General features: G+C 50.9%; 1 protein-coding gene across 1 annotated transcript in view; it reads left to right on the forward strand.

Moving 5' to 3' along the window:
* LOC102769055 (tyrosine-protein kinase SgK223) overlaps positions 1–11,208 on the forward strand; it is a 49,460-nt gene that overhangs the window by 37,102 nt on the left and 1,150 nt on the right. The window contains exons 5-6 of the mRNA XM_006753795.2: positions 3,674–4,416; positions 10,987–11,205. Of these exons, the coding sequence (XP_006753858.2) occupies positions 3,674–4,416; positions 10,987–11,205 (962 nt within the window). The remainder of the gene's footprint in view (positions 1–3,673; positions 4,417–10,986; positions 11,206–11,208) is intronic.

The following is an 11,208-nucleotide window of genomic DNA, read 5'->3' on the forward strand; positions in this document are numbered from 1 at the left end:
CGCCATCGGCAGCTGTGGGAAGAGATAGGGAGGGAAAGGTTGAGCAACATAGCCATCTGCGTCGAGGTATTTTATTTCAGGGGCAGCTTTGAGACAAAGTGCATGTTAGGAGAGGTCGAGATGGAGGGAGTGGCTGAAATTATAGACTATTGGCCCTGGAAGGGGCCTTCACGGCGGTGCCATCCAGTCCATTTTAAAGTGAGGAAACTCGGTGGTGGGGAGGTCGACAGCTGGTTACGGTTCATCCCTCAGAGCAGAGTGGAGGCAGGAAGGGGCGTGTGGAGGCATCAAGGAGACCCTTACAAGGAAGGCAGCCAGGAAAAGCCAATAAGGATTGGGCCATAGAGTAAGCACAGGATTGACAGAGGGGACTAGGGACTGATTGGGCAGAACCTCCCCAGTCGCTGGACTGGACCAGGAGGCAGGCTGCCCCTGTTGCTGGAGGCGCTCATTAAAGCATGTACTGGGGATTCTCATGACACTCTGCTTTCTCTCCTCATCCCCCATCTTCTGTGTGTGTGTTTTTTAAATATATTTTTATTGATTTCAGAAAGAAAGGGAGAGAGAGAAATAGAAACGTCAATGATGAGAGAATCACTGATTGGCTGCCTTCTGCACGCTCCTACTGGGGATCAAGCCCACAGCCCAGGCATGTGCCCTGACCAGAATCAAACCATGACTTTTTGATTGGTTCATAGGTTGACACTCAACCACTGAGCCACACCAACCAGGCTCTTCTGAATTTTCATAATAAATTAATTGAGGATGTAGCAGGCTTCTGCTGTCTAGAATGCAGAATGGCTGGGAATGGACATGGCTCCGCTCGGCCCCTTCTTGCTCATCACCTGGGTGCTTGGTTATTAAGGCTCAGGGCCCTGTGAGAGCCCCGCACTAAGGAGTCTTGCTCCTCCCTTTTGTGGCCTAGGAGTTAGTAAGCGATTCTCCCCGTCTTGGCCTGTGCTGCTTGAGGAAGGAGGGAGGAAGTGACTCACCACCCAGCCTTCGTCTGTCCCCACTCCTGACCCAGCCCTTGGAGGAGAAAAGTTTCTTCACAGGGAGCGTGGGGTGGGGACCTATGACGCCAGGGTTCGAGCTGCGGAGACCAGCGCGATAGGCTCTCCCTCCTCTCTGATAGGCTCCTGTGTGCCCCATCCGGACTGTCGAGGGGAGAGTGTACACAGGTGTGTGAAGTGGGCTGGTCCCACTGCGTCGCTGTTGCTTGATTTATAATTAACCTGGGCCTGTTGGAAGGGACAGAAGTCACTCATTCAACCTGGGCCCCGCCTGTCACAGCCAGCGGGTGAGGTGGGTAGGGACACTGTCTACGATCCTGTACTCCTCCTGGGCCTGGTGCCAGATGGTGGGTGTGGGCCCTGCCAGCCTCGTTCAACTGCACAGGCTTCTCTTGCATGAGCCTGTTGTTTCCCAGCTCCTGTGTTCAACATGCTGTGCGCACCAGCTTTGTGCTCCTGTGAGCTTTGCACTCAGGGCTGTATTGGGCAGGAGGCCCCTGCTGTCACGCACTGTGGGGGGGTGTCTGGGTGGCAGTGAGGCTGGGGCATGGGTGTCAGCACCCACGTTGTCCGAGGCAAGGTGAGCCCTGAGGACATGGTCATGAGAGGGTCCCTCCTCCCTGTGGGGCATCCTAAGTCACAGACCCAGTGTTGATCTGAAGGGCTTCGTGCCAGTGCTTGACCTTTGGGGCCACCCTGTCCCCATTTGGGTTGGAGAAAGCAGGGAAGGACTCAGTGTGGGCATAGAGGCGAATAGAGCCCAGCTGGTGTGCCTCAGCAGTTGAGCGTTGAACCCAAGAACCATGAGGTTGCCGGTCCAATTCCCAGTCAGGGCACATGCCTGGGTTGCGGGCTTGATCCCCAGTAGGTGCATGCGGGAGGCAGCCGATCGATGATGATGTTTCTCATGGATGCTTCTATCTCTCTATCCCTCTCCCTTCCTCTCTCTGTAAAAATCAATAAAAACATTTTTTTAAAGAAGGCTATTAGTAAGGTCATGTGCACCCGAGGGAGGTGATACAGCACTAACAGATAGTTCACCTCCTTTGGCGTCTTTCACATGGGCTTCAGGCCCGTGTGTTTGCTGTGCCTCCTCCTCTAGCTGTGCTGCGAAGGCGGGAGTGGTCCAGGCGCACACAGTGACGTGGCCCAGTGAACTAAATGAGGGGTGCACGGAATAAGCACCCGTTCCCTTCCATCGAAGACCCCTATTTCTTTCACATTTTAACCTTCAGGATTACAGGGTGCATTTTCCCATCTATGAACACAGTTAATGTTGGTTTTAACCCTCCTAAAAGCTGTTATTAAAGTAATGGGTACATCTTGCAGTCCATTCTTAGAATGACACAGATGAGGATTATTTCAATTCGCCCTTTCCCCGTTTCCGATGTCCATAGAATTTTCTTACGTGTTTTACCACCTGGCTTCCTGTTTCACTGTAAAACCTCCACGTTGGACATCGGCACAGAGAGTAAAGAGCAGTTTCCGCCCTGTCTGGGCCAGCCCTTCATCTCATCTCCAGGGACGATGCTGAACGCTGCCATGCTCTGTGGAGACCTGTGGCCATGTGGGACTTTCCCCCAACCCCGGGCACCACTCTGGGACTGCAGGCTCAGGACACACTTGCTTTCCCTTGAGATCTGTTTGCTGCTGTTGTTTTTACTAAAGTCACCTTCCAGTGCCTTCTAAAATGTCTGTGGGCCGGGCCTGCCCCAGAGCCACCACAGTGTCTGTCAAAACTCCTAGAACAACACACTAAAAGGGAGGAATTTTACGGTAGGTAAATTGTAGCCTCTATAAACCTGACTTTTTAACAAAATCCAGCCAAACTGCACATGTTCAGGTTTGTGGCTGCTGTTGCAGCATTGTTTGCAAAGTATCGGAAGCAACCTCAGTGACATTCAAGAGGGGACTGGATAAATGGATTATGATACTTGCAAATGATGATATATGATCGATCGCTGTGAAATGGAGCTAGATAGATCTGTACACCTGCTGTGAAGTATCTTTAAGATGTTGCATCAAGTGAAGAAGAGCAATATTACAGACAGTGGGCAGATTTGCTTTTTCGTGTATATGTTTGCACAGTGTGTGTTGGTTTGTTTGGCATATCTCAAGAAGGATGCATGGGAAATTGCTGCAATGGTTTCCTCTGAGGGCCTGGGTGCTGAGGGCCGGAGAAAGGAAGACTTCGTTAGCTGTATACACCATTTGTTTTTTTGTTATCCTGGCTCAAGGGTATTTTTCCATTGATTGTTAGAGAGTGGGCAGGAATGGGGAGGGTGGGGGAGAAGCATCAATGTGAGAGAGACACGTCGATCGGTTGCTGCTTGAATTCGCCCTGACTGGGGCCGAGGATTGAACCTGCAACCCAAGTACGTGCCCTTGACCAGAAATCAAACCCATCACCCTTCAGTGTGCAGGCCGATGCTCTGTCCACTTAGCCACACCAGCCAGGGCTGTACACTGTTTTTGCATTTAAATTGTTTTCATTGTGCAGATAGCGTCACTTCGAGAGGTAAATAAAAATAAAATGAATTGCTTTGAGATAGCTAGCTTGCCAGCTAGACAGACAGACAGGTAGGTAGTAGGTAGATGCAAGCCCAGGGGTTCTGGGATGAATGGCATTGACCTCCAGCCTATTTGTTTCTCGATTTCAGGTCCATCATCCGAGCCGCCTCACTCGCCCACCAACAGTGGGAAGAAGCTCTTTGCTCCTGTCCCATTCCCTTCGGGCTCCACCGAGGACGTGTCCCGCAGCAGCCCCCTGCAGCCCCCACCCCTCCCCCAGAAGAAGTTAGTGAGCCGGGCGGCCTCTTCACCCGATGGCTTCTGCTGGACCCAGGGCTCCCCCAAGCCCAGAGCAGCAAGTCCCAAGCTAAACCTCAGCCACTCAGAGATCAACGTCCGCGCGCATGAGGAGTCCCACTTCGGCCATGGGAACCGCCACCATCACGCCTTCTCTTCGGGGCCTCTGGAGAAAACTTTCAAAGGCAATGGCCACTGGGTCCCAGCACCGGGGCTGGCAGGTGGCAGAAGCAGCAGCGGGAGCCCCAGCCTCCAGTGCAAGGGGGTGCCCTCGGCCTCATCCTCCCAGCTGAGCGTGGCCAGCCAGGCCTCCACCAGCAGCAACCAGCTCCAGCTCCACGGCCTGCTCAGCAGCATCAGCAGCAAGGAGGGCACCCACGCCAAGCTGGTGGGGCTCTACGCCCAGTCCCTCGTCCGCCTCGGGGCCAAGTGTGAGGACCTGTTCATGGGCCCCCAGAAGAAGGAGCTGCACTTCAATGAGAACAACTGGTCGCTCTTCAAGCTGACCTGCAACAAGCCCTGCTGTGACTCGGGGGATGCCATCTACTACTGTGCCACCTGCTCCGAGGACCCCGGCAGCACCTATGCTGTGAAAGTAGGTACCACCCTCCTAATCTGCAGCACAGCCAGCTGGTCCTGGCTTTGGTGGGATTGTGGCTGGAGCAAGTCCTCCCGCCTCTTTAGGCTTCGGGAGGAGGGTTGAGTCCGAAGGTCCCTTTTGACACTTAATGTTCAGTGATCTCACTCTCTGCCTGGCGAAGGGCATGGTGCAGAGAGATTTGCACTATGAATAGATGATTCATTCGGTGCTTCCAGGCATGAACTTAGGTGATCTCGTTGGATTAAGATAGCGGTTGTCTTTTATGCAACAGAGAGTTCCTTCATTTATTCAGTGGGTTTTTACTGAGTGCCTACAATAGGCCAACTATTTTGTCAAGGTCTGAGTATAGAGAGGTGGACATAAGGTTCCTATGGAGCTAATAATCTAGCACAGAAGATGGACATTTAGGGTATTGTCCTTCAGATAGAGCCAGGAGACTTAGACCTAGAACAATAAGGGTAAGAACATTGACTGAGCATTCACTACACAACTAGACTCTTTTCTGGCTGCATTAACTACATGACCTTGAATCCTCACAGGGTGGGTAGGTTTCACAGGTGATGACTCTGAAGCTTAAAATGATTAAGTAATTTGCCCATAGTCAGCGGGTGGCTGAGATGAATGCTTTGTCTTGTCTATGTTACCATCATGTCAGTTAAGACAAATGAAGTTCGGAGAAGCTAAGTGATTAGTCCAAGGGAACACAGCTCTTTAATCTTTGCCACTGGGCCAGGGCTGTTGCTGCCACACCCCACTGCTCTCTCAGGGCGCAGTTCCGAGCCAGATGGTTGAGCGTTTGCACACATCTGGCCATTTGGCTCTTGGCCACTGACTCAAGTCTATCTGTGTGACTTCTTTCTTCATCTCCTTTTAGTGGCCTTGACTGTCTGGTGGGTCTATGGCCTGTCTGTAAATGTAGGCTTTTGGTTGGGAATGAGGAGGGGAACCCTGAGCTCTCTTTTGCTATCATCTGTCCCAAGATATTAGAAAAAATGGAAATAGTGAACGAATGTGAAATAGCCTTGATGGGGCAGCTTCCTACTTAAGAGTGAAATTTTTTTTAAAAGATTACAATTATTAGCCAAGGAAAACAGCAATGAATTTTACGTTGAGATTTTTCTTTTAAGAAATTAGCGACACCACCATAAATTATAGATTGGGAGCTGCTGATTTCTATGTCCAAGGAACTGTATATAATTACCTGCTGCCTTCCTATGAAAAAACGAGGGCGGGGTGGCTACTAGGAAGATCCAGTTATTGTAGAGAAATCAAGGCCCTGGAAGACTAAGGGCTGTGGCCAGATGGTGGGCACTAAACGGAAGAAAACACAAAGGTCAGGAATGAGAGTCCATGGACTTCCTGAACTTCATTGGCTCTTTATATCTAACCCCAGCCGCTACTCCCTTGGTAAGGTCCCTTCCCTGCTACGCCCCCAACCACGATTAAAAGAAGAAGAAGAAAAAACAATGCCGGCATTTCCCCTCCTATTGGGATGGTGCTGCATCCAGTAGAGGAAGAAGTGAGTGGACCCTCCAGTGAACTGAATGTGATTAGCCCCTGACCACCTTCAGCCCAGAGCCAGGGGTCTGCATCCACCCAATGAAGTAGATTTGAGATCCCTGAATGCCAAGGGGGTGGAGGCGCCTTTAGGAAGTTCATTTTCACTAGCCCCAGTGAACCTGAGGAAGGGAGCTGTGAATCCTCCCTCTGCATCTGCCTTTCTGGTTCAAGTGCATCCGTCATTCTCCTCGTCTCCTGGGCTGGACCTGGGCGCTCTTTCACTGTCAGGAGACAGCTGACCTCTCCATCGCGAGAGGGAGAGAGTGGAAGAGGCCTCGTCCCTCTTGCCCCTGGGGTTAAAGCGATGTGACCCTACTGCAAAGAACCAAGGGGCCCCCGGCACAAGATCTGCTGAGGTTTGGGGTTTTATCCACGTGACTGTGACATGCAGCTTGCATTCTAGAACCTCCTGTCATAATGTTGAATTGGCTACGTTCTCTGACGGCCAGTGCAGAAAACCCAGCTTCCCCAGAGGATGTTAAAGGCAAACGTTGCTTCTCATTTCGGTAGGAAAGTAAACGGTGAGGGAACGGGAAGATCGGCCTTGGTCTTCGAAGGAAGAGGGGCCCGCGTGCCCCCCATCTGATTTTGCCAGACACTTGGCAGTGCAAGGATTACCTCTGTACCGTGGAGAAGCTTTGGAGAAGAGCTTGAAATGTTCAGAGACGGGGGAACAACAATATCCGTTTGTACATGTGCCCGGCCTGGTGCTGGGGGCGGCGGGCAGGGTGTGGAGCATCATTTCCCACGTGCAGCTGTTCCACCTCATTAGCTGCGTGGTCTAGACGGGAGTACAGTCGTCTGGCCTTGGCGAGCGGGGGAGCGGGTCCCCCTTCCGGAGCCTGTCTGTCGCCGAGCTCATTTCATCTGCGCCTGGTGAGCAGGAGCCTCGGTTGGGAGCCTCATGAACAAAGGCCGGCTCGCACCTGCTCCCACTAATGCTGGGCCGAGGTTCTTGCAGCAGCAAGGAGAGGAAGGCAGAGAGGAAGGCTGCTCTGTAGCCCTGCTCATGCATATGGGGCAGGCAAAAATCATAAACTGCGTGTGAGGTTTCAAAGCCCAGTGCATTCCTCGGCCACCTAGAGCTTCAGTTGAGTAATTAGGGACCTGTGTTGAGCCAGCTTGGCCTTTATTCCTTTTTGAACAGACGTGACTTAGCCCAGATTCTCAACAGTGAATGAGGCCCAGGCTGCAAAGTTTAAAGTGAGACTTGGCTCAACAAAACGTTTGAAATGTGAGTTGAATCAAAGGTTTGTGTGAATGTCTTGGGCCAAAAAACCCAAGGGCGGACCCCTGAAAATGAAATGAGGGGGTGGGGCAGATGGGGATGGGAAGAAAGCCTCCTGCCCCCCTTCCTGTCCCCTGTCCCTCTACCCAGCTGTCTGTGCAGCCAGGTGACCCGCTCACTGATTTTTGAACCACATCCAGCCCAGTTGCCATTGACGCTGCTCCTTCATTTACATCTCTGTGCAAACTGTCAGCCGCTCCACTGGGAATGTTTGCCGGGCCCAGGCCTTTGAGACCCTGGAGAAAGGGGATCCTTGGAAACGTTTCCCATGCCCCGGGCAGCTGTGCCCTCTTTTTGGCACAATAACCTACACACCAGCTCTGGGGTGTGCACTGAACATGGTTGCAGCCAAACCTGTCAGAGCAATCACCATAGCAACCTCTCCCAGCGACTGCTCACCTGGGCTGGGCAGGGTGCTGAAAGCCACACCCGTGTTGTGTCATTTAATGCTCCCAGTGGCCTGTGAGGAAGGAGCTGTTACTGCCCTATACACAGAGGAGAAGGCAGACTTTTGAGATAAATACAGTCAGTCCTCACTATATGGATTCCATGTTGTGAATTCACTGCTAAAACTTATTTGTAACTCAAATCCTATGGCATTTTTGTGGTCATTTCTGGACATGCACAGAGTGGGGAGGATTTGAATCACCCAGTCTGCAAATTCCCAGCAGAGGTGGCACAAGGGGGCGCTCCACCTAGTTTCAGCTCTCACTGTCAACAGTGCCCCTTCCGTGGTCTAGTTACTGCCTCATTCTTCACATTTTTGGGCTTGTTGGTGGTGATGTTGCTGTTTAAATGGCCGGGCTGAGCATGGAGGTCCTGTCTAGCGCTCCTAAGTGCTGTGGTGTGCCCTTGGGAGAGTATTGGACCAGCTTCTTTCAGGCAGGAGGTAAAATGCCGTTGGCCGTGAGTGCAATGTTAATGAATCAACAGTATCTGTTAATGAGGTATCTTTAAACAGAAACCCACATAAAACAAGGTTATATATTGGCCAGCTAATGAAAATGTTGTAACCCGAGGCTTGCTAGAACTTCCCTTTGCATTTCCTTTGGGAGCAGTGGTTCAGTATTCGTTAATTCAGTGTGTGTGTGTGGCTACTTCTTAGAACAGAACTGCTGCAAGAACCAGACACGCTGGTGACTTGTCAGTGTTTGCAGAGTTTATATTTAAACCAAGGTCTCTTGCACTCTCAAGCCCATGCTTTGACCTCTCAAATTCTTGTCGGTTGTATAATCTTGAGCAAGTTGAACCTCTTGAACCCTCGGTTTCCTCTTCTGTAATACCATCTACCTCATTTGGTGGTTTGAGATTTAATGAGACTTAGTATGTAGAGGGCTGAGTAGACACAGTGCCTCGCACACGCAGGAGTTCAGTAGGTGGCCATGTGGTTGAGATACCCTCACTGGAGGGAGTGAGCCAGACATCAGCACTGCGTTTCCCACATCTTCATAGACAGCGCTGCCGGCCGGCCCATGCGCAGTGGTTGGTATCTACAGGCAAGGCTATTTGTGAGGACCACTCCCCTAAATTTTCTTTAGGTTAGTAGTGTTCCAGAAGCCAGCCATTTATTTATTTATTTGTAATATCTATATTTTTTTTATTTCAGAGAGGAAGGAAGAGGGAGAGAGAGAAACATCCATGATGAGAGAGAGTCATTGACCGGCTGCCTCCTGCATGCCCCACACTGGGGATCAAACCCGCAACTGGGACCTGTGCCCTGACAGGGAATCCAACTGTGTGACCTTCTGGTTCATAGGTCGACGCTCAACCACTGAACCACACCAGCTGGGCAGAAGCCGGCCATTTAAAAGCTAAAGATAGTTGAATAAGAAAGAGCCTGCAACAATGCCCTCTAGACAAGCTATTCCAAAATCATGTTTGCTGGTATAATGGAACCAATGTCTGGGGTAAATGCACTTCCCTTCTATTTCTATTCCACTTCTATAGCAGAGAAATTATTAGATTAATGTGTTACCTCCCCCGCCTCCCAATTTAGTTGATAAAAGTTTCCTAAGAGGCTGAACTCTTATCCCAGGTTTCATGCTGAGAGGTTTCTATAGCTGCAGCATAAATAAATCTCTGGGAAAAGTGCTTGCTGTGGAACTTCTAGAAACAGCATCTGTGAGCATCATGGCGCATTGAGACCATTGTAGTCACCTGAGTGGGGCCACGCAGTCGCCCGAAGGGTTATTCTGGGATTGTCCGCAGGACGATGTTTCCTGGATGGATGCGAGAAGCCTTTCTTCTGGGGATTACACACTGATCCTTACCTTCTCTAAAGCGAGGCTGAGGCTGTGCACTAGCCTTTGGGAGAGGAGATAACAGACCATCTTCAGTCCCTTTCAGTGTAATTACAGGGCACTGGAGGCCCAGGGTGTCTGGCTCAAGGCTCTCCAGTTGTGCGGCGACCCAATGAGGATTAGGGCGGCTAAAGGTCCCGGGTGGCCGGCATTGTCATTAATACAAAAAGATGTGGAAGGGACGGTTGTGGGGATTCCCCAGAGGAGCTTGAGATCACTTGTTTGTTTATTCCTACTTTCCGCTCAGAGGGTGCCTTTGGCCCTTTGGGTTCCCTGGCCCTGGAGAGCTTTCTGTTTTCCTTCAGCCACTCTGACTCACATAGCAGTTTCATTGAAGTCAGCCCTGCAGGTCATGCCAGCTGGTAGGCAGTGCACGTGAACCTGGATCTAGAAACTAGGCAGCCTCAGAGAACATGGCCAAGGCCCAGAAGCTTAGGGCCTGCATCTGCCCCTGAGCTTCCCAAGAGGGAGGCACCCCCGTGGTCAGGCATGTCTCCTGTCAGGTAGCTGCCCATTCAGGTGCTAGGGGTGGGCAACAAGCTGACTGCCTATCGGCTCTGATCTGGCTTCCTGAGAATGTGTCCACCGTGGGCCGAGGAAAGTCTTCCTACCAATACCAGGGGGCCACACCGTATGTTGTTGCTCAGGGACCCCACTCTTACTGGGTTGTGTGATCATTTTACTTTTAATTTTTTAAGAAATTGCCAAACCGTGTTTTGAAGTGACTACAGTTTTTACAAACCACCAGCAATACATCAGTGTTCCCATTTCTCCACATTGTCATAGACACTTGCTATTGTCTGTCATTTTTCTTACAGCCATTCTAGCGGGCGTCAGCCAGTATCTCACTGTGGGCTTAATTTGCATTTCCCTAATGACTCATGATGTTGAACATCTTTTCATGTGCCTATGGTCATTTACATATTTCTTTGGTGAAAATGCCTGTTAATATCTTTGCCCTACTTTTTCATTGGGAAGTTTATCTTATAACTGAGTGGTAAGAGTTTTTTTGTAGAACTCATTTATCAGATATGTGTCTTGCACATATTTTCTCCCTGTCTGTTGCTTGCCTTTCTTTTTTCTTAAAGGTATATTTTAAAGCATAAAAGTTTTGAATTTTGATGGGGCCAAACTTATCAGTTCTTTCTTTGAGGAACCATGCATGGTTTTGGTATGCCACCAGATGTCTTTGCTCAACCCAAGGTCTCAAAGATTCTCGCCTATGTTTTCTTCTAACATGTGTATGCTTGGGCCCTTACACCTGAGTCTCTGTGACCATTTTGAGTTCATTTGTATGCATGGCGTGAAGGAAGATTCAGCTCACCTTTTCACGGGGGGATTTCCAAATGTCCCAACACCGGTTGTGGAACAGATGATGGCTCCCCCTCTTGACCTCACCTCTCCTTTTCCCCGCAGATCTGCAAAACCCCCGAGCCCAAAGTGGCCTCCTACTGCAGCCCGGCTGTGCCCGTGCACTTCAACATCCAGCAGGACTGCGGCCACTTCGTGGCCTCGGTGCCCTCCAGCATGCTCACCTCTCCGGACGCACCCAAGGACCCCGCGCCCGCCCCGCCCGCTCCGCCCCCGGCCCAGGAGCAGGACTGCGTGGTGGTCATCACCCGCGAGGTGCCCCACCAG

The sequence above is a fragment of the Myotis davidii genome, unplaced genomic scaffold, assembly GCF_000327345.1.
Source record: "Myotis davidii unplaced genomic scaffold, ASM32734v1 scaffold71, whole genome shotgun sequence".
NCBI classification, from domain to species: Eukaryota; Metazoa; Chordata; class Mammalia; order Chiroptera; family Vespertilionidae; genus Myotis; species Myotis davidii.